The following is a 24454-nucleotide window of genomic DNA, read 5'->3' as shown; positions in this document are numbered from 1 at the left end:
TAAGTCTGGCTTTCCCTCCATGTGCAGCCAGGCTCCTCTAAGGCCCATATAAACCCTGTCAGGGCCTGTGGGAGGTACACACCCCATCACAGGCCCCAATGGACAAATATGGTCACAGGGCATAAGGAAACCCCAGACATGCTTCCTTTTTTGCCGCCACACCACTGATGTTGGCAATAGCAAAGGGCCAGGTTTGGCATTGGAGCTGCTATGCTTTCTCCATGACACCTGGGTATTCCCTATATGGGGGTGATCCTCCTGGGAAAGGACAAACAGGGAAGAAGGCTGCTTTGTTCTGATGGTGTGGTGCAAAGCAGCCTCAAATGGGCTTTTATTTTAAAGACCTGTTGGAGAGTGTATTTCCAATGAGAAAATGTTGCTCCCCCATTGGACTTTCACACTGCTGGGGTGACTGTAATGGATTGTTTTCTTTTAAAAGGAGGCTTTCTCTAGCTCCTTCCAAGTACAGCTCAGCTCTGTGGTGCTGGAAACTACTACCAGACATAATTTCTTATCTAATATACTATAGGTCAGCTCCTCAGCTTGTGTAAATCAGCATTGCTCCCTTGACTTCACAAGTACTATGTGGATTTACATCAGCTGAAGTTCTGGCCCTATCTATCAGTTATTAGGGTTGATTTCCGCTAATGTTCCCACTACTCACGTATTTTCCACCTCTACTGTATTTCTTATAACTGTACACTTACCTTTACCCTTTCTTTGGATAAGAAATAGGCAGTGGCATGCAGGACATCTGCAGAATGAGTAGAATTATGATAGGAGTTGGAGGAATGGTAGTTGGCTTCAATAACTTGTAACCACGACCTCAGTGTTGATTCTGAACAGTTTAGGAATTCACAGATTCCAAAGCGAGCAAACATTTTGAGACCAAGATAAACCAAAGGCCTGGAGAGAAAAACAAACAGAAAGTTTTAAAACAAATGAGTTAGAAGGAAAACTAGACAGAGCAAATGAGACTAGCAGAGAAAGCATTTCTAAACTGTTGATATGTCAGATTAAGTATAACAGTTCAACTGTTCATAGAAATATACTCAAGATTTGTAGAAAGCTTCCACCTAACCACAATATTTGGGACTGATACTTCTGGAAGTTCCTGAGAATTATTAAAATACTAAACAGGTTCTATTCTCCTGGTAAATCCATTTACAATTTTTGTTTCAGGGAGTCTTCTGTCTCTCTCAGGGCTCTGTGTCCCCCACCAGCCTACCCTCAAGATTCCATGGCTCATCAATCTTCCTGTAGTAGAGAGAGACTGGAGGTGACTCAGTGCTTGCTGCTCAGGGAGAAGAGGCACTACTCACTCCCCTCCAGTCTATATTCACATTGTTCTTCAAATATCCCACTGTTGCTGTATCTGTTAACAGAACACCACTGGCCATCACATACAGCCCCCAGCTAAAACCTCTCCAGCGCATTATCCACCATCTACAACCTATCCTGGAAAATGATCCCTCACTCTCACAGACCTTGGGAGGCAGGCCAGTCCTCGCTTACAGACAACCCCCCAACCTGAAGCAAATACTCACCAGCAACTACACACCACACCACAGAAACACCAACCCAGGAACCAATCCCTGTAGCAAACCTCGTTGCCTACTCTGTCCCCATATCTACTCTGGCGACACCATCAGAGGACCCAACCACATCAGCCACACCATCAACGGCTCATTCACCTGCACATCCACTAATGTTATATATGCCATCATGTGCCAGCAATGCCCCTCTGCCATGTACATTGGCCAAACCGGACAGTCCCTCCGCAAAAGAATAAATGGACACAAATCGGACATCAGGAATGGTAACATACATAAGCCAGTAAGTGAACACTTCAATCTCCCTGGTCATTCTATTACAGATTTAAAAGTCACTATCATTGAACAAAAAAACTTCGGAAACAGACTTCAAAGAGAAACAGCAGAACTAAAATTCATTTGCAAATTTAACACCATTAATCTGGGCTTGAATAGGGACTGGGAGTGGCTGGCTCATTACAGAAGCAGCTTTTCCTCTCCTGGAATTGACACCTCCTCATCTATTATTGGGAGTGGACTACATCCACCCTGATTGAATTGGCCCTGTCAACACTGGTTCTCCACTTGCGAAGTAACTCCCTGCTCTCCATGTGTCAGTATATAATGCCTGCATCTGTAACTTTCACTCTATGCATCTGAAGAAGTGAGGTTTTTACCCACGAAAGCTTATGCCCAAATAAATCTGTTAGTCTTTAAGGTGCCACCAAACTCCTTGTTGTTTTTGCTGTATCTGTGTTACAGCTCCACCAGAGGGAGTGCTAGAGCACACCAGTCAGTAGTACCTTGCTTATATTAGCGCTCCCACTCTTGCCAATGTTGGGGGAGCTGCAGCAGTGGTAGTGCAAAGGTGAGACATTTGGGGGGGGGGGGGGGACATGTAGAGATTAAAACTAACACCACAGTGCAGACAAGGTCAGAGTGTCAGCACGCTCTCTCCAGCACTCCTTGCTCATGGCAGCTCAGGAAGCAACAGCTGGAATGCAGGAATCAAGCCCCACATTGTACTAGAAAACAAAAATCACAGGACAATTAAAGCAGCCTGGAATAACGTCTAATCCCAAAGCAGAGAGCAAGCAGTATTTTCGATCCAAGAGAGAGGAAATATTGGTATAGAGGGGTATAGCCTATTCAGGAAGGCCTGACAGGGAACGAAGGGAGGAGGTGTTGCATTATACATCAAGAATATATACACATGTTCTGAGGTCCAGAAGAAGGTGAGAGGCAAACCAGCTGAAATTCTCTAGGTAAAGATAAAAGGGGAAACCTAGTAGGGGTCTATTATAGACAACCAAATCAAGAAGAGGAGGTGGATGAGGCCTTTCTAGAACAGAAAGAGCCAAAACACAAGACCTGATAGTAATGAGGGCCGTTAACTACCCAGATATCTGTTGGAAAAATAATATGGCAAAACATGAAATTTCCAATAAGTTCTTGGAATGTATCAGGGACAAATTTTTGTTTTCAGAAAGTGGAGGAAGTAACCAGGGGGAGAGACATTTGAGACTTGAATCTGACCAACGGAGAGGAATTGGTTGTGAATGTCAAGGTGGAAGGGGCACTTTGGGTAAAAGCGACTATGAAATGATAGATTTCATGATTCTAAGCAAAGGAAAGAATGAGAGAAGCAGAATACAGACAATAGCAGACTTCAAAAAACAGACTTCAATAAACTCAAAGAACTGGCAGGTAAGGTCTGTGTAAGAAAATGTAAGGGGTAAAGGAGTTCAAGAGAACTGGCAGTTTCCCAAGGACACAATATTAAAGGCACAACTACAAACTATCCCGATCTGAAAGAAAGATAGGAAGAACAGTAAGAGGCCAACATGGCTCTAACAGGAGCTCTTTAATGACCTGAAAATCAAAAAGGAATCCTACAAAAAGTGGAAACATGGATTTATTGCTAAGGAGGCATATAAAGGAATTGCACAAGCATGTAGGGACAAAATCAGAAAAGCTAAGGCACAAAATGGCAAGGGACGTAAAAGGCAATAAGAAGAGGTTCTTTAAATACATTAGGAGCAGGAGAAAGATGAAGAAAAGTGCAGGTCCACTGCTTAGCAGGGAAGGAGAGCTAATAACTGATGACATCAAGAAGGCTGAGATGTTTAATGCCTATTTGGCTTCAGTCTTCACTAAAAAGGTTAATGATGACCAGATACTCAACAGAATTAATATTAACAAGGGGAAGGAACACATGCCAAAATAGAGAAAGAACAGATTAAAGACTATTTAGATAAATTAGATGTATTCAAGTTGGCAGGGCCTTATGAAATTCATCCTAAGGTACCTAAGGAACAGGCTGAAGCAATCTTGGAACTATTAGCAACTATATTCAAGAACTCATGGAGGACAGGTGAAGTCCTAGAGGACTGGAAAAGGGCAAACATAGTACCTGCAGCATTAAAAAGGGGAACAAAGAGGACCCAGAGAATTATAGACCTGTGAACCTAACTTCAATACCTGGAGAGATACTGGAAACAATCATTTGTAAGTACCTAGATCAGTGGTTCTCAACCTATTTACCATTGTGGGCTGCATATGCAGCTCTCTGTGTGTTATGTGAGCCGCATCCACACAATATATATACTACCTGCACATCTACAAAAAAATAACATTTAGCATTTATTATATGACAGTAATATGATTCAAATCAATATAGCACCTTTCATTTCTACACTGGCAAATGTCTACCACAAGCATTTTAAATTAGCAAAATAAGTCAAAACATTATCTGTTAAAATGAATTAGTCTATTGTAAGGGTGGCATGGCGTATTGCCACCCTCACTTCTGCGCTGCTGTTGGTGGTGCGGCTGGGCGGTGGTGTGGCCTGGAGAGCACAGCTGCAGAGCCTGCCTGCCAAGAGGGGACGCCCCTCCTCCCCCCTGCCAGGGACTGCCCCTGTGCACCCAGCTCCCCTGTGCATCCATCTCCCCATGAACCCAGGGATTGTCCCCCAGCCCCTCCCCAGATTCCTCCCCCCCAGCCAGGGAATTCCCCCAATCACGCAACCCCACTGGGACTGTCCCCCCCAGCATCCAGACCCCCCCAACACTGGGCCGGCACACGTGCCTGTCCTGCAGAGATAGGGTGCCCTGACCAGGGCAGAACACCCCCTCCCAGGGACTGCCCCTCCAGCATCCAGTCCCCCACCCAGGAACTGCTCCCCATTCACCCAGCACCCCCCTCCAAGGACTGCCCCCCAGCACTCAACGCCCCCTCCAGGGAGTGTGCCCCAGTTTCTAGCCCCCCATCCAAATCCCTTGCATTTTGCTGTGATGCTGGGAGCATCTTTCCCAGACCTGAAGAAGAGCTGTGTATGGTTCGAAAGCTTGTCTCTCTCACCAACAGAAGTTGGTTGATCCAATAAAAGATATTACCATATATACTCGATCATAAGCCGGTTTGTTTATAAGCCGACTCCCCCAAGATGCATAAGTAAAAATGGAAAAATTTTATAACTCATTCATAAGCCGACCCTATAATTCAGGGGTCAGCAAACTTTGGCTCCCGGCCATCAGGATAAGCCGCTGGTGGGCCGAGATGGTTTGTTTACCTCGAGCGTCCGCAGGCACGGAGGTAAACCTAAGTAAACAAAGTGTCCCGGCGCGCCAGCTGCTAATCCTGACGGGCCGGGACAGCAACTGGTGGGGAAATTTTTTTGGGGGGAGAAGCTGGGAGTCAGGGGAGTAACCCCTGTGACCATCCCCCACATGACCCCACCCCTAGCCCAGGACCCCCACACTCTCCCCATTCCATCCCTTCCCACCTTATCTGGGGAGGGCCAGGGGAGGATGTCTCTGGCCTGGCTGGAGCTGCTCCAGCAGGCTGGGAAGCGCGGCCGCAGCCTGCTCCGGCGGGCCAGACCGGGCGGCGCAGCCACAGCATGTTCCAGCGGGCTGGGCGACGCGGCCACAGCCTGCTCTGAGGGGTGGGGCCGAGCGGCACGGCTGCAGCCTGCCAGCCCCGGAGCTGCGGCTGCTTCGGAGGCTGGGGGGAGAGCAGCGTGGCCAGAAGCGGAGAGACTCTGGCCCCGTCTTCCCTTCTGGCGCTGCTGGCTGTGCTGCCTCTCCTTGCTCCCTCCGTTGGGGGGAGGGGCTGTGTCCCACCTCTCCCTCTCTAGACCCGTTCATAAGCCGACCCCCTTCTCTGGTGCTTCCCTTTTTTACTAAAAAAAATTCAGCTTATGAACGAGTATATACAGTACCTCGCCCATCTTACCCTTTTGGTAGGCATGTTTGAAAGTGTTGGTCTACTTAAATAGTATCACCATAACATGCTAGAACATCTGGCCTTCAAATCAAACTACCCTCACATGTGTGGCAGCTAGGACAGAGTTATTACTATATAGCATTAGTAGGCAGAGAGCTCACTGTGCTTCTGTATCAGGGAACTGTCACTCTCACAGCACTGAGTTTAGATTTAATGAGCTTTTTGTCTTGGCACCACTTCCATACGACTACTTGGACTTGAAAAGAGCACGAATAACTTACTCACAGCTGTGATTCACAGAACGCTCACTTGAATTTTCTTAACAAATGGTTAGCATTTATTTAAACGTGGAAAGGACAAGAAAGAACATGTGAGCGATCTAAATTATAATTCTTTTAATTAGAGAAAGCTGCAACAATCTATCACCTTTTGCCTCTTCCCAGTAGAAACACAGAAACTACCTAGTTAGCATATACGTATTGACGGTGATATAATTAACTCTTCATTAACTGCAAAGTTCACATTTAACACAATAATTCACATGGACTGACTACTATTTGTTTAAAAGTATTTGTATCTGTAACCTCTTTACTTATGGGAACACGAGGCAAAGGAAAAGGCATAAAATTCGGGACATAAGATTTTATTGCAAATGGAGAAACTTAAGTTACAATGTCATGTTAAGGAATAATAAAACATCAGATTTTTTCCAAATGCATGTGTTTCTTTTTTGGTGGGTTTTTTTTTGGGGCGGGAGGGTGTTGTGATGTGTTTTGGGGTTTTTTTTTCTTTTTTTCTGTGGCTTATGCAGAAAAGAGCCCAAATAAACCTGGGTAAAGATCAAGGACTTCGACACAAAAGTAAGATAATCAATACTTTGCAGGATCTAGCCCCTAAATTAGAATCTTGTGGAATCTCAAATGATATCAGAAGAAACATAGAACAGACGTAATAGATTTCCAAAAGTATATTTCACCTTTAGGCCAAGACAAAGCATAGAAAATTTCAGCCCCACAGGGAAATTTTAACAGGTATCAACGAGTAAAAACAGGGATTTATAATGGAGTTATAAGGTTAATTATTGCATTTCCTGCTACTGAAGTATATTAGAGTCTGTTACAACTCCTGATCTACAGCTATGCAATGACAGATAAGGAGTCTGTACGTTGTAGTATGAACAAAAGTGTAGTCTGTTGAGTTTATAGAATTGGAGCCCTTCTCCTACTCCCAGTTGAAGTCAATGTTTTTAGAAATAAATACACTCTGGCTACAAGGAGCAGAAATAAGGTGTGATCTATTAATACTTTCTGTAAGCACAGTGAACTCATACTGCACGTAGTTTGTAGTTCAAAATGGATATAATTTGGATTCCCAGAATCCAACAGCCAGATCTGTCAAGATTTTCTAGTAATGTGAAAAGAAAGGGAAGGCTTTCAAAATGGCGTTGCCTTTTTTCAATGCCACATCAAAAGATATATGAGGGCTTCAGATGCAGCCAATATTTCTCTGTAGAAATCAGCAGAAAATAAATTTGTGATAGTGCAGAAGGTACTTAAAAGTATGGGAAGCAAGTAAGAAGGCAAGGAACATGAGCAAATGAGGAAGTTACACATGTTCTCCTTTTGAAAAAAGGGATCCCAGTTTGAAAAGTAGAGATATAGAAATTAAAATGCTGACTATGACGACGAAGCAGCAGCTAATTCTTGGTAGCTTTAACTTACAATTCTTTTGCCTTACTAACCTTTTATGGGTTGCAGCCTCCAGTTCAAAGATATCAAAGTCCCAGTATTCTTCATTTTCCATTGCTTGTGCTATCCGTGGTGGGATGTCATTAAGGGAGATAGGGGAGATCAAACTGCCAGGAACCTGATGAGTTTCTGTTAAGGAATATATTTGGGAAATAAAAATAATTTACTGTGATACTTTTACTAAACACTGTGGCTTCTCTTCTCTGCAAAACCTTAAACTTTCTTAGCAATTCCTCTGCTGCTGTTTGTAATGCAGTAGAAAATTGTGTATAAATAAAAAAATAAAAAGTCCTTGGAACATTTGATCAAAACATTTACTATGTTTCTTAAATCTGTTAGATCACAATTTTTAGCATCCCCAAAACTGCAAAGAGAAAACTTACGTTTTGCTGACAATATGTATTCATTTCCCGATAATCTTCGTAAACCATCCTGTTAAATGAAAATTGATAATCAAAAAAGTTCTCATGTACTCTCTGTTCCAAATGTAAAGTACTGTATAAGTTATCTAACATGGCACTAACTAATAGTGCAATGATTCTGCGTAAGCTTGACTATGTCCTGTTTCATCCTTAGAAGCTATCTTATCTTACTTTGTCTGTCTTTGTTTATATCCAAATGTTTTAGATATGCCTATACAAATACTTCACCTTCTCGGTAGATCATAATGGAAGGGAGATAGCAAGATGCAGGTCACAAAATTAACTAGGTTCTATCTGAGCAGTAATTTCTTAAGCCTAGTATTGTGGTTTCAGACAATATGCCCACAGCAAGAACTCTGCTTCCATCTTTGTATGTGCTATCTGGACCTTGGGTCCGGATGTGTCCACTCACTCCCTGTAGAGCAAGTGGGTGAGGAGTAGCAGGGAACAGACTGAGTGTTGGCTCCACCCACCTCTCCTGGCAGCCCAGTACAGTGGCTCTTGTGACTTGCTGCTAGTTCAGGCCAGTAACATTTTACTGTGGGCAAGGAGAAAGCAGGGAGGAAATGTGCCTCAGAGATATATACCTGAGTGTCAGTGCCTCCCTGGTTTAATTCTGGGCTGGTGCCTAAAGGCACAATCTTGCCCTTAATGGTTAAAATAAACAGAATTATGTATTTGATATTTACCCTTAAACTCATCAGTTTAACAATATTGGACCAATTCCTGCTTGCTTCACAGATGCAAGGAGGATTTAGCCCAACATCTTTTAGATGCAGTGAATTAATGTTGGCCCTGTATGTATAAACTAGTTGTTAAAAAAATCCCTTTATAAACACACCTTTCTAACTTACTAATAACATTATATGCCTAGTGTACAACAGAGGCAAATCTGGATGCCATATCTGACCTGTGTAATGTCTGCACTTATAAGAATTATTACATCTAGTTTCTATTTTAAGATTTGTAAGTAAATTAGTCTGGAGTTTTGTGACTTATGGGGAAGGCTGTCCTGCTGCTAAAGCAAGTTAAACATTTCTTCAATAGCACTGCTGTGACACAAATATTCAAGACACCAGACTCAGTGTGTCCTCGAGAATAAAGGACTAGATTTTGTTACAGTTGAGATACCAGATCCGATTACAGATGGCAAAGCTATGTTCTGATTCTGAATGCCCTTCCCATATTGAGTTTAATAAAATTCAAATAATAATAGCCTACATGACACACAGAGACACTCTCCTGTACATGAGATCATCATCATCACGTTCCTATTATGCCTCTGATGTTTAGGGCAGTGACGAAGCTCCTCCACTCCTATCTGTTTCTGGCAAGTTTTTCAGTGGTTCCCCAGCTGTGCCCCAGGTTTTTCAGCTCAGCTTCCACAGCTCTTCGCCATGCTGTTTTCGGGCGGCCTCGTTTTTGCTTGCCCTCAGGTGTTCATCTTATTGCTACTCTGGTGATGGAATCAGTTTCCATCCGAAGCACATGACCGATCCATCTCCAATGCCTCCTGGCAATGATGGTGCTCAGATTCTCTTGGCTGAACTGTGTCAATAGATCTTGGTTTGAGATTTTTCTGGGCCAAAAAATACGGAGGATTTTTTCTGAGGCAGGTTGTATGGAATGAAGACAGTTTGGACATGTCATACTTTCTCATTCCCCAGCATTCTGCACTATAAAGTAATGTTGAAAGTACGCAGCTCTGATAAATCTTGAGTTTGGTTTTGGTGTTGTATTTTGATGATTTCCAGACTGTATTTAAGCTCCTGAAGGTGTTCCTGGCTTTACTGATTTTGTTCCGGATGTCCTGGCTTGTTCCACCTTCCTGGCTGATGGTGCTGCCCAAGTATGTGAATGTTTCTACATTGGTGAGAACATAATCCTCTATCCGAACTGCTGATAGTGAGGCAATATTAAAGGTCATGATATCTGTCTTATTGCGATTGATTTTCAGTCCAATTTGCTGGCTGAATGCATTGAGTCGAGTTGTTTTTTCTTGTATATCGTGTTGGGTATGTGATAGGAGAGCGAAGTCCAGGTCTTCAAGGGATGAGAAGAGTGTCCATTTAATGCCTCTTAGCATGTCTTCTGTTGTACGCTGCATTATCCAGTCGATGGCAATGTTGAAGAGGATTGCAGACATGACACACCCCTGACGTACTCCTGTTTTGACTTCAAAACTGAGCTCACTCTGATCAACATTGCACGTAAAATTGAAATAGAAGCTTTTGATGACATTTATGACATGGAAAGGAATTCCATATGCCTGCAGAATGCGCCATAGGCTGGTCCTGTGAATGCTATCAAAAGCCTTCTCAAAGTCTATGGAATTTATGTAGAGTTGCCGTTGCCATTCTAAGCACTGTTCTATTATGTTTCGTAGAGTGAAGATCTGGGCTGTGCATCCACGCCCTTTCCGAAAACCAGCTTGCTCTTTTCTGAGGACACTATCAACTGCCTCTAATATACGCTGGACTATGATCTTACACAATACTTTGCTTGGCACAGATAAAAGTGTGATACCACACCAGTTATTACAATCACCAAGAGTTCCTTTCTTTGGTATCTTCACTATAACCCCATTGGTCCACTCATCTGGCACTTTTTCCCTTTCCCAGACTGATGTAAATAGAGGGGCCAGGATAGATGCTGCTAATTTAGGATGTACCTTGAACAATTCTGCATTCAAGCTATCCTTACCAGGAGCTTTCCCATTTTTTAAGGATTTGATGGCTTGAATGATCTCTTCCTTAGCTGGGGTGTCTGCGTTGATATCACGATCTTCTTCTGCCTTCTGGATGTTTGCTTCCTCTTTAGGTGGCTCCCTGTTTAGCAATTCTTTGAAATGCTCTGTCCAGCGCATTTCTTGTTCTTTTTTGGTTGTTAGTAGGTGTCCTTGTTTATTCCTGATGAGAGTGTTTGTTGGTGTCTGCCATTTACCACTGATAAGCCATGTCATTTCGTAGACGGTTCCTTGTTCACCACGAGCAGCTGCATCCTCTGCTTGTGTTGCCAGATTATCAATATAATGCCGTTTGTACATAAATTGGAATAATTTCATTTAATCTTCAACTGATCCTTTGCTGAATAAATGTTTCTTGTAGATCATTTTAAAAATCAATACATTAACCCTCTGAAACATCCCTTCTCTGACTCTCCCTTTGCTTTGTAAAAGTTTTTGTTCTATATCCAGTGAGGATTTTGTATATTATGGTACCCTAACTTTCTGTGAATCCTTATGCCATGTGATCATGGACTGACGTTGGGGGTTGTGTGGGATCAGAACACACATTTACAGAGGTTGGTTCAGATGGAATGAAGTGAGCAATGAATTAGTGATATGTGCCAATTCAAAGAGTAGATCATAGAATCATAGAATATTAGGGTTGGAAGAGACCTCAGGAGGTCATCTAGTCCAACCCCCTGCTCAAAGCAGGACCAAGATGCAAAGGCCACTCAAGCTGTAGGCAAACTAGACAACTGCCTCGGGGTGGCAGATTTCTGGGAGAAACAATTGTACCAGTGTAGACCAGTCTGCAGCCCCCATGTAAAAAGTGAAGAGCGCGCTAATGTGTAGTGCTGTAGTGCCCCACATAGATCCTGCAGGCGCAAGCTACACTGATGTAGTCTGTTCAGGTCAGGCAGGCCGCAGGGCAGCTGGGCTCAGAGAGGCCTCTGTGCGTGTGCACTGCAGGAGAGCCAGGCTTGCTGGTGGGAAGCAACAGTGGGGAGCAGCCTCCTATCTCATTGGGCTTGGCAGGGAAGATGCAGGGTTGGCTGGGCACTTGCCATCTGGCCCCAACAGGGAGTGAGAGTGAACTTGGGGGCACCCCTGCCTCCTAACTTCCTGCAGGCAGCCAGCACCCCTCTCCCACAACCCCCCGCCCCAACTCCTGTAGGTACCCACACCCACCCTCTGCCTCCCCCAGAAGCCTGCCCCCCTCCACCTCCTGCACAATCTCCCCTGCCTCACATGCATGCATCATATGCTGCAGTTTGGGCTCCCAACCTACGCACAGAACTTTAATACATATACTTGAGTATTCCATTAAAAAAAAAAAAAAAATCAAGGGACCTGATCCTCCTTTCACTTGTAACAATGTAAAAATTAGGAGTGATTCCAGTTAAATCAATGTTGTTCCACTGAAGCTACACTGATGTAAACTGGAGTAAGTGCAAGGAGAATCCAGGCCCCAGCATTTATGTCAGCAATCGTTTGCCATCATATGTACTCACTGTCATTAATCCTCCAACGAGATCACTTGTATGTGGATCTTCATCTTTTGTCCCAAGTTGTGGAGAGTATAACTCAGTGGTTCTTAGAATCTCCAACACTCGATCTAAAGCTTCTGCGACAGGCATGGGACTGCTTTCTTGTGCAGCATTGATAATATTTATTACCTAGGTTAATATAAGAAACTCTTGAAATTTAGAAGCAATTGAAGAAAAGAGAGATTCTCAGTGACTAATATGAGAAGTCATTGTTACTAAACATAGCAGTATTTAATTCAGATTATGTAGAACTACTGTGAAATCTCTAGGGGATCAACAGTGAAACACTGAAGTCTTTTATTGACTGTGGGAGCAGGATCGAGGCTTTAAAGAGGCCATTCTTATTAGGCAACTTCCTGTCTTAAGACACTCACCCAAAGTATCTCCAAACAGACTCAGTACAATCCCCTTCTACCTGTATCAGAAGGTCACTTTATTAAGCAACTGATATTTGTTGGTCTCTTGAATGATTTCTTGAGACACATTACAACATAGGCACTGACTCTGTGGGTGCTCCAGGGCTCGAACGCTCACAGAAAAAAATAGTGGGTGCTCAGTGCCAATCAGCTGTTTGGGGGCTGGGGGAGAGCAGAGAGCAGTGAGTGGCAGGCAGGCGGGAGCCTTAGGGGAGGGGCTGGTGTGGGGGTGGGAAGAGGCGGAGCGAGAGTGGGGCCTCAGGAAAGGGGGCAGAGCGGAGGCAGGAAGAGGCAGATTGAGGGCATGGTCTCAGGAGAAGGGGTGGAGTGAGGGCAGGACCTCAGGGCAGAGCACCCCTGGGGAAAAATAAAAGTCAGCCCCTATGCATTACAACGAATATGTATGAAGGGGAAATCTAGTCCCTTCCTTTGCATGGGCAGAGCGCCTCCAGGCAACAGAACCAGTGCGATTGTGCTAAAGAGGGGGCTGAATGTGGAGAGAGATGCAGACGGTGCACACTCCTATGTGGCAGGTGGAGGGGACAGGCAAGGACAGTAGGGCGGGCAAGGGTGGATTGGGCATTTGCCACTTCCTGGATCCTTCCAATCACTCACTGTGGGAGATGGGAGAAAGGGAAGACGTGGTGTAAGAGCCAGCATAAGCGTCTACAACCATTGCATGTGGCCCAGCTACTCAGGCCAGGTGCTGTGCAGAGGGTTTCTGCCACAGTATTTCAGAAAAAAATCCAGGTAAATTCCGATAGTCTGACTTCATGAACACCAGCAATGGTGCATTACCTTGGTGATGGGTGCTTCAATAGTCATGGAATGTATCCTGGCCATGGAGGAGTGTCGCCTCTGTGAACTGCCTGTGCAGAAGACAAAGCAAAATTAGCACTCTGATTAAAATGACAATGCATGACATCCAGAGTTAGCCAAGAATTTCTCGTTTGCCATGACCTTTAGGACCACCTATAACAGCATGCACATGCACACTTGTCCTGCTATGCTAATAAGGATGCCCACATAGACGCGCTCTGAATCACCAACAACACAGAACAGAGATAAGCAGCCATAATGGCCTGGCAACATAGTTGCTGTTTTTATATTTTAAATGTTTTATAAAATGTTCAGCCACAAGCGCCATATATATGTTGTCTTTGGGGGGGAGAAGAGGGGCCTGTAATACTACAAGGGTGTAAGACCTGACAAGACACAATGAGTCAGATCATCAGCTGGTGTAAATCAGTGTAAGTTCTTTGAACTTAATGCAGCGATGATGAGCTATGCCAACTTAAGTTCTGGCCCATAACAACCGATGTCATTAATCAGGGACTGGAAAACATACATCTTGTGTGTCAATTAGCAATTTTTGGCAGCAAAGGCCAAACTAGGCTACTTCCTATTCTGTAACCTAGTAAGATGTGGCTACTTCTCGGCTACTCTTTGTGCTGATGCTGAGCACATCTTCAGCATCAGAATCCAGGCTATTTTTGTAGCAATGGTCAGTCTGGTGAAAATTAGAAGTAAACCTGTTACTTCAAATTTTCACCAGACTTTGACCATTGCCTAGAATGTACTGATACATGTTTTAACAGAAGCTTTATAAACACCAGCAAAACCCTGCAGTATGTGAACTACCTACTAAGGTGAAGGGTGATATGCCATGATGAAGTGTAACTCCCTGATGTATGACACAACATAGTGCAAATAAAACAAACAAAAACTAAGAAGAAATTTAACTTTGACTTTAATGGGAAGAGTAGATAGGGAAACTACAACAAACCCCAATACTTGTGGGGGCCCCAGAATCTGCTACCTTTACTAATGATGAAGAGTAACTTACTTTGGGAGTAGCTCTATTGAATTCTATGGGATTACTCATGACAGTAAGTGCTACCCAACGTTAGTAAGGGTGGCAGAATCTGGCCTTTCATTTCTAAAGTTTTCAAAAAAATAGGATAAAAAAATATTGCTCAGAGGCAAAACACATGGGGTAGTTGCATAAATATGAAATATTCATGTCTTGAGGGTTTTTAAAAGCCATGTGAAAAATATACAAACATCCACTTATCTAACATACCATCACTTCCTCGTGAGGTTGTGGATCTGACATCAAGCGATCCTTTCCTCCTATCTTTGTGTCGGCAAGTCTGAATATCTGTGGAGACATCAGTGTTATACAATGACTGCAACAAAGGCTCTTCCCAGATTATATGTTAAAGGAAACTAAACATAGGTAAAAGCTTGAAAGCAGCGGAGCAACATGGATAATGCTACAGTTGGTTGGAAAACAACTTCTTAGAACTGTATTCACACTGGCCTTGCCATGGATGCTCCCACGTCACTCTCTTTGGATGCTGCTCTTGCCTCAAGCAAAGACGCAAGAGTAAATGGCCTTTGTGTAGAGGATCTCTGGGTATGTCTACACTACCTGCCGGATTGGCGGGTAGCGATCGATCCAGCGGGGATCGATTTATCGCATCTAGTCTAGACACGATAAATTGACTCCCGAGCCCTCTCCCATCGACTCCTGTACTCCAGCGCTGCGAGAGGTGCAAGCAGAGTCGACGGGGAAGCGGCAGCAGTCGACTCACCGCGGTGAAGACACCACGGTAAGTCGATCTAAGTACGTCGACTTCAGCTACGTTATTCACTTAGATCGATCCCTCCCCCCCCAGTGTAGACCAGGGCTAAGAGCATGTAGAGTCCTCTCTCGCATTGGTGCAGAGTGGCGGTTCAGCCACAGCGCTGCCAGTAATACAGCTGTACAAGTAAGAGGGGCCCCTGAACACCCCTTATGGATCTACAGAGACAAGGTGGGTGAGGTAATATGTTCTACTGGACCAACTTCTGTTGGAGAGAGAGACAAGCTTTCGAGCTACACAGAGCTCTTCCTCAGGTCCTATGGGTCTACACAGTGGTGAAGCCGCTGACCACTTCCCTATCCCACCCCTACCAACCCCTCAAACTCTGAGCGGAGTCTGCGTTGTCTTTGAGGCTACCCCCTGCACTAGATGTGTTTAGGGCCGGAGGCAGACAGCATTTGGCTCTAAGGCAAGTTAGAAACTTCAGTAGACAAGAGTTCTCTGTTGTCTGAATATTTCACATCTTAGAAAATCACCATTAAATGGCTTCATGCAAGAGTTGTTGGACTGTACAATTAATAATAATATTTAGTAAGCCAACCTTGACATACGTATAGACATTACCTGCTTAATCCCCAGAACAGCCTATGGGAGGGAGTCTGTTCTCCCTGTTTTACAGATGGGGGAACTGAAAGGCAGATACAGTGACTTAAGTCAATAGGGCAATTTCTGAGCTCACTTAGGCCCACGCAGTCCCATTGCATGTGGGTTAATTAGCACAGAAAATGGTTACACAAGGATAACTGAGGACAGGGTTTGGCCCATTGCTTGTTTTTTAGTTTTAATTGACTCATACCAGATAAGTGTTTGTCAGTGAGCTGAGATTGCCTAAGGCAGGGGATGGGGGCATTACTACTGAGTACAACAAGGAGCAGACAGAGAGTTGCAGCCTAGGACTCTAAGTGTGGGTGGACATACTCCTTCATCCCTTCAAAGGAACTAGTTTAGGGTGGGAAGATCAAAAGGGGAGCTGAATTATGAGCAGAGCCCAAGGGCATAGCAGAGAGGAGAGGAGGAACAAAGGTTTTATTTTAAGTCCTCTAAAGTGCAATACTGGAGGGGCAAATCCCAGCACTGATGGGGTATGTGTGTCTTAAGACCGCCAGGCAGGAGAGAGTAGAGTTAGACCGCAAAATCCATGGTGGCTGCTTGTACAGAACTCCCTGGAGTGCTATGGTATTGCTTTCTTCTGATTCACTCCCTAAGCTACCTCATTGTTCCCCCACATCCTCCAATGGAAGATGGCTTCCACCAGAGGCACATGAGGAATGTGGGTTTGATCCCTCTGCTTTGTAACAGAAGGCGGACTAGCATAACTTGGTCCCACATACCTCCTGCTTCAGGTGGGAAGGAGCCTAGAGGCACGCTTACTATATGAGAACCCTTGTTAAAATGTACTGCTGTCCCCTGCAGCACTGGCCCCAGGTCCTGAAGTGGCACTGCTAGAATACGTCAGTATTTTTTTTTTAAGGGAGGAGGCAGTTACCTGGGTTTAAATTTAAATTAAATAAAAAAACCAGCTGGGAGTTTCCTAATCATAATTGTTCAGAATATAAACAGATTGATTTGGGGTTGAAACCACCCTGTAAACTCTGGAACTCTAAGGCCCATTGAAGGCGAGGCGAGTTTTGCCATGAACTTCAATGGGAGCAGGACCAAGCCCTAAATTATGTGCATTCATCGTCGTATCCATCCACATGTAATATCCCAAAATAGCAAAAGCAACAGATCTTTAATAAAGAAGCAAAAGGTGCATGCCATGAATTATATTAGCCATGACGTAAATTCCATCTAGATGGTGTCCTTGACATTTCTAATCTAGTCATAGAGATTGCATCAACTACACTACCTATGACTGGAATGTGAAATAGAGCCAAATGTGGTACCCACTCATGGTTCTAACACAGACACATTACATTTTCAAGGTTTGTTTGATTTATGTCACTTCTGAAACAAATTTGCCTGGCATAGATAACTTGCATTTATTTTGTCTCCCCCAGGAATACCATTTTATTGCTATCAAAATATTATTGTTTTCACTGCGCTGTGTAACCCATGTTTGAGTCTGACCTTAGCGACCTATCTAATCTTTTCCTGCATACATCCCATGCTTCTTGTTACAAAAATGCAATAACGTACCTGTCTGAGATTCAGCCTGAACACGTTCACATATTCTTTCTGCCTACAAATCAATATAAGAAATCCAGTTAATCAATCTCCTGATCACACTGTGATATTTTCTGCTTAAACTAAAATGGACAAATCACCTTTTTTCTTACCTTATTGTTGTCATTGCACAGTCTACTAATTGACACATAGTGTCTAATCTTTCTGTAGGCAAAAAACAATGTGTTATTGTGGCTCCGATTCCCAGCTCTGATTCACATCTAGCTGCATTTTAAATTTACAAGATCCATACTAGCAATAAATCCATCCAGGACAAATCCTACTGTGTGGGGGCCTGGAACCAATGCAGTTCAGCTGCACTGGAGGGCAGGAGGGAGGGAAGGTGGGATGTGTGTGCTGTATAGCCATACTATGTGGGCTCATTCTCTGCTGCTGCTGGGGGAAGTTTAGGTGTATGGTGTGGCTGGTGCATCTGCAATGATGTAGGTCCAGACAGACAGACTACAGGGTTTAGGGGCGGAGCAGTCACCTAGGCTAGTACCATCCTAAATGCCTCCAGATTGCCATGACACTCACTGTGCCAATCGCATTTGCTTTGTACTCAGGTAATGTATACATGAGTATGGGTCCATCTCCTCTGCTTTGTATCACAAGCTGCCAGATGCTTTTGCTCCACTGATGGAGAATAGAGAGTATGAATTACTACCAAGGGATGCCAGCAATTTAAAACATCCCACTTCTTCAGCCTATAAAGAGTGGAGTTTCCCCCGCTCATTTAATTAATCTATAATGTTTGTTGGATAGGAAAGAAGTTGCATACAACCTTCCCTTCATGGTAAGATAGATCAACCTGAGAAGGAAGGGACATACAAAAGTGGGGGTTCCCGGAGGAATGTGTACTCTTATATCATCAAGCCCATATTATTTTAATAACTCTACATGTTTTCCACTGGTATCACCTGGGAAGAAGCAGAGAGTTTAGGGACTGCTACAATATATGCCAGCTGGTCCCCCTTTCTTTACTGAAATTGCATAGGGGGACTTACCGTAAATGTTCTAATAATCAATATTTACCATTCTGCTCTAAACATCCCAGTCAATGGCTGACTGGAAGTGCTGGGGAAATGGGAATTTTGCCTGAGTAAGGAATGCTAGCTCCCTTTGGGTGAAGATCACCTGGGATGTAAGTGTAAAGGACCTACACAGATCAAGTAGCTGCACCACAGAACCAGTCTGTACACCAGCCTTGCATAGGCCAGCATGGATGGAGATGATGGGAGGGAACATAGGCTCTATGTGGCTCCCGCCAGTAGCCTCAACACAAGGCATAATGGAGCACTCACCACTCTAGCTCACAGGCTGGAATAATAGCCACAGGGGAGCTTGGCCCAAACCCTGGCTCTGCATTGGGGGTTGGATTTCACTTCCCTTGCATACAGTGCAATTAGCCAAGCATTATGTGAGTAAAGTGGATTTTACCCTAAGGACTTAAGTGGTGGATCGGTCCCACTGCAGGCTCCCAGCTCTGCAGGGATGGATTTCACTTAGAAAGCAATAGAGACTGATGCAAGGCCCACTGAAGCCAATGGGAGTCTCTGACTTCATTGAGCATTGTATCAGACCTCAAATACATACTGAAAAGGTACTTCACTATTGCACTTACCCTCCTTGTCCGATGACAGGTATTATCTTCACATTTTGTTGTATGCTATCTCCATTTTTCTTTTTGGTGTAATACATTCCTTGCCATTCCTGCAAGAGTAGTCCAAGGGTAATTACATTCAATTAAGTAATTAACAAATCTAAGGCTATTTTCTAAAAATTCCTCTTCATTTATTACTGCCAAGAGAGTCAGGAAAAAATAAAAATCTAAATTTGATATATTTTCAGTTAAATCTGCTTTACAATCCCAGACCTAGACGTTCATTCTTAGGGGTCTTAGAGGCAATGCATGTGTCAGAGAAACGTGGACTCAGAAAGAAGAAATATGAAAGAAGAGGAACTGAAGATGCAACTGGGGCTGTGGATTCTCACTCCACTTACAAGCGTCCCATTCTTTTAGCTCATTGGAGAAATTATCCACCTCTCCAGAAAACTCGGACAGCCGCTCCTTCTGCCCCAATACGTTATTTATAAAAACAAATTTAAGAATTTAAACTCCAAAATAATTTCACACAATTTTGAAGCTGAATTCCAGAGACAGAAAACATGAGAAATGTTTTGTATATATAATAGCACACTGACCAGCCAATTGGGGAGCATTGGTTGATGGGCTCTAGAGGAGTCCAACTCTGGAGGGGTTGAAACATGTCTACTTCTTGGTCTCTGAAGTTAGCTCTGTAGTTATAATAGATCCACACTCTTGGGTTTCAAGCTAACGGGTGAGTAGAGCTTGTCAGAAAACACCTGGTTTTTTTTTCTGCCAGACATTTCAACTTTTTGTCAAAAATCCAAAAAATGGAAAGCATTTGGTTTTCAGGATTTGGGTTTTTTTTTAAATAACAGTCAACATTTTCTATGGAAAGCAGAACCTTCTAGTGAAGGTTTCAGAGTAGCAGCCATGTTAGTCTGTATCCGCAAATTTGTTAGTCTCTAAGGTGCCACAAGTATTCCTGTTCTTCTAGTGAAGGTTGCAGTTAATTGAAAACCAAATTTTCTGTCAAAAAATAGCTTAGATGTAAAATTTTTGGTCAGCCCTGGATATAATTTTCAGAAACTGACTATTTCCCCTCCTGTTTTAAACCTATATTTTTAAAGGACATCCTGTTAACAAAATCTTTTTTTATTCATTGATTCTAAATCCAGAAGAGACCATTATCTGATCTCCTGTATAACAAGTGGCAGATTTCACCCAGTTACTCCTATTATTATTTTCATATATCTGACAACAACTTCTACTTAAAGCAGAGGCTGTTCTATGAATTGGGGAATAGAAAAAACTCCACAAGTGAGGCTGGCACAAACAGATGTTGTACATCCCATATTTTGCCAGTACAATTCTTTTTCTCTCTCTGTAGCTTTCTTCAGTCTTCTCCCACAACCCTGTCCCCATTCTGTCTGCTTTCTGTTCCACTGTTCACCTGACTTCTCTCCCACACTCCTCTTTTTGTTCTTTTTTCCATAGCATAATGCAAAGCCAATAACATTCAGTATGAAGCAGTCTGTAGACCCATGATATTTGAGTGGATTCAAAGTCATGCCCACAAGTTTGTCCATCCTAGCATAAATTTAAAGAAAAAAAGAGTCTGGAAAATCTGGATCCAAGAGCGTCCAGCAATGAACAACAAATTGACTGCTTACTGTATATGGGCGTCATCCAAAGCCCAATGAAGTCACAGGGAGTCTTTTAATTGATCAGGTTTTCTATGCATATGTGTATCCGTGTGCACATGCACATAGTACAGAATAATGTATATACACACCTACATTTATCCTTATATTGTAGAGAAACCAATAGACAGATGGGCCAAGACTGCACAGGCATAACTAAGGGTAGAATTTGCCCTACATTCTAATGTAAATTGCACTGGGGAAGGAGAACCAACAAGCAAAGAATCCAGCATTCATAAGGACTGCATAATGACAAGCAGTGGGGGGGGGGGAGAGGGGGGGGGAGGAAGGAGAGGAATAAAATAATTTAAAAAAAAACCCTGAAAGGTTTTTCCATGTATCGGTCTGAGAAAAGAACTGTGCACAACAAACTGGGAATCAAGCATAATATCTTCTCCCATATGTTGCATGAGGAATATAAATGAGGACTAAGCAAACATTACACAGTTCTATGCTCTTGGAATTAAAATGATACATAGCAATAGTTCCCTGACAACCAGGATAAGAGAGATGAGTAATCAATCTCTAAACCCAGATAATAAGGTCAGAATATGCATAAAGGGATGAAGTCATAATGCACAGATTGAATAATTCTAGAGTTGCAAGTGCCTTCCCATCATGTCAGGATAGAAGCAGTCACTAATGGATTTTGCTTCATATTCAATAGGCAAAAATTCACAGTTGTAATGTCTGAAAAAAACAAGAAAACCTTGAAAGGCAACGTGTGGAGGAGAAGGGTCAGAACAATTCAGTTCTGGTCTAAGCCAAACACCAGCCATTATGTAAAGTTCTTACAAGGATATTACATAAACATATTTTAAGAACTCCATATGCTTTCTCCAAGAACCTCTGTCAGCCAGCTGAATAGAGAATATGTACCTCTCGACACATGCCTTCAACTGAGCTCATCCTTATGAGTGAATTACTGTCCTAGAAATATGGTGCTACAGTCACTTCAGCGTGGCCTAATGTTCTGGTGTTAAAATAAAGACTAAGAATGTCTGGTGTAAGTAGAAAAGAAGGAATCAATAACATCCTTGATATAATAATCTAATGCTCTAATGATACCTTCAGAAGGCAATGCTTCATTACCCATCATCCCATGGATTCATATATACAGTAAGACACCAAAGCTCATTGTAAACACCAATGTCAAGCACAAAATCTTCCACAATGTAATCTGAGTCCAGGGAAGGACCACTGAGTTTGGTTCAGTTTTCATATAAAATTGCACACAGTGTGCACCCTTACAAACTACTCACTTGCCTTAGGTAACTAAATAACTTCCCCTATATATTCCTCTGCAGAGTAACTCCCAAGCAGTGGGAGAAATTGGGTGCCTTGTCTGAATTATCAATAGGTATCTCATGAGGGCTGGTCTACACTACCGCTTAAGTCAATGTAACTTATGTCGCTCAGGGGTGCGAAAAAGACATCCCCCTGAGCAACGTAAGTTACATCAACCTAAGTGCTGTCCGCACCGACACTATGTCGGTGGGAGACACTCTCGCTGTGGTGTAGATTTGTCCTCACTTTATGAAAAGTGAAACTATCTCAAATAAAGATTTTTTTGTCCCAGATCATAGGGATCAGATGCAGCAAAACTTCTAGTCAGATGTGATCAGCTAGTTCACATTTCACCTCAGCGGATCTAATTTGATTCATTCAATGAGTTAAGAATATGCAAGTGTTGCATCTTAATTTCTTAAATTTGAACAGAAGGAAAATGCCTTTTGATAGTGCTGGTCTCTTGTGAGTACAGCCAGCATACGTTAACCAAAGACATCTTTTTGCTTGGCTCTACAATATCCTTCCTGATCACTGTATACTACATGGATTGTCCAAGTCCATTCGCTAAAACAGTCCCTTGCTTTACTGTGTAAAATGCCAATCAAATGCTCTTTGAAGATGCTAAACTTGGCCACAGATTAATGTTTCTCAACACAGGAGTTAAAATACTACAGGTGTGGATGAACAGGCATAGATCCATCTTGGATCACACTGTACAACTAGAAACATTTTCCCCAAATCCCTGGAGCAGCTCTATCAGAAATTCTGGTTTGTTACTGTGTTTGTTATGATACTACGTAGTCTCAAACTGGGAAGGGTTAGTCTCATCATGAGATAAGAACTCCTACTATGTGCTGGATGATCAGAAAACATCACAGCACAGTTTTTTGTCTGGGCTAAAGAAATTACTTGGTATATTGTACGCTAGTGTAATCAAGTTACAGTGCCCACATATTTGGTTGCTAACTGGAAGCAGTCTTTTTTCATATGTACAAAGAAATCACAAACATGGAGGGAGATAGATAAATCAAATCAGATTTATTTTGACACAACCAAAACTTTTTGGAGAATGTTATTCCTTCCAGAGGCAAATTAGTTTCAAATTCTCCTGGAACAATTCAGTATAAAACACTTTCAAAGTATTGTGATCTTTCAAATGTTGAACCACACAGTAAAACTGCATCTGCGAATGTTTCATGGAAGAACTCCTTTTGTGTTAATAGGTAAAATTCTACATTTTTACAATCTATGTAGATTACAAACTGTTAAGTGTCCCAATGGCAACTAAGAAGACATATGAAACAAACACAGATCTACATCGAGGAGAGTTTAAGACCTTCCAGAAATGTAGGGTTTAAAGTTTAATATCTCACTAATATTCACAGAAGGGTGTCCTGATATCAGAATACTAAAACACAAAAATCTTGACAGCTCCATACTTAGAGGAAAAATATTACTCAGTATTAGGGTTTTTTTTTTTTTTTTTTTTACCATGAGTAGTCTAAAAATACATTTCTGTTAGAGACATTTTTGTTATTACATTAAAAATAATTGAAAATATGATAATTGGATATTGTGAATACTAGATGCTGTAGTCATGAAGCCCAACAGAACTAACTGATCTGTATTCTTAACTTAATGAACACCACATAACGGTATCAGACCTGTACCACATGTCTTTATTTGGATGCACCTTCACAGAGGCAACAGAACTGTGAAGCGCCATCATTTTAGCCCTTGGATGTCTCTTGGATCCAGCACTCCAGTCAATATCCAGACACGACAGTTTCGTGTTCAGATGCACATTCCATCTGCACAGAGACACATCATTGCCTTTCTAGACGAATACTCATGTTACTACCTTGATGTACACAGTGTGACTAATCACATCTTTGCGTTAGTGCCTTGATGCATCAATACCTAGATGTACATAACACTAGTAATTAATTTTAACATCTCACCACACTGTCAATAACGTGGTGTTTCCCAGCAGACAGCCAGTGTGACCCAATTAGCTACCCTGACTCAGCCTTGTGGATATGCCATGGCACATCTTTGCAAATGCAGCTGATTCAGAAAATTCCTCATGTTACCACCACAATCAGTGTCTCCTTAGCTAGGGTACCATGGCATATCTTTTCACTGGCCTCAGAAGGCATTTACGCTTTGCTGTCAAGATGCAAATGTCAGCTCCGAGACATACTAGGATGCACACTCACATAGTGCCACAACAAGAATAGAGTCAAAGGAACACCACAGTGCTATGAGGCAGTCAGCAAAATCTGTTATCAACCTCCATATCCGCACTGTGAAGCCATCTGACTCCCCTGCACTTCCTTGATGCAATAAGTATTTCTAATGGAAATCCACTAGAGAGTTCCTTAGTCATTAGAGAACTACCTCTCTTGTTGAAGAAAAGGGCCTGGCAGTTGAAA

At 42.8% G+C, this 24454-nt stretch overlaps 1 protein-coding gene across 1 annotated transcript in view; it reads right to left on the bottom strand.

Moving 5' to 3' along the window:
• The window catches only part of PDE8A (phosphodiesterase 8A), a 189160-nt gene that overhangs the window by 17544 nt on the left and 147162 nt on the right, over positions 1 to 24454 (bottom strand). The window contains exons 10-18 of the mRNA XM_065412598.1: positions 19063 to 19151; positions 17552 to 17603; positions 17412 to 17454; positions 14708 to 14785; positions 13423 to 13493; positions 12173 to 12337; positions 7895 to 7943; positions 7505 to 7640; positions 708 to 906 (exon numbers count right to left, since the gene is read on the bottom strand). Of these exons, the coding sequence (XP_065268670.1) occupies positions 708 to 906; positions 7505 to 7640; positions 7895 to 7943; positions 12173 to 12337; positions 13423 to 13493; positions 14708 to 14785; positions 17412 to 17454; positions 17552 to 17603; positions 19063 to 19151 (882 nt within the window). The remainder of the gene's footprint in view (positions 1 to 707; positions 907 to 7504; positions 7641 to 7894; positions 7944 to 12172; positions 12338 to 13422; positions 13494 to 14707; positions 14786 to 17411; positions 17455 to 17551; positions 17604 to 19062; positions 19152 to 24454) is intronic.

This window comes from Emys orbicularis, chromosome 10 (genome assembly GCF_028017835.1).
Source record: "Emys orbicularis isolate rEmyOrb1 chromosome 10, rEmyOrb1.hap1, whole genome shotgun sequence".
Lineage (NCBI taxonomy): Eukaryota > Metazoa > Chordata > Testudines > Emydidae > Emys > Emys orbicularis.
This window is presented reverse-complemented; position numbering and strand designations above follow the sequence as displayed.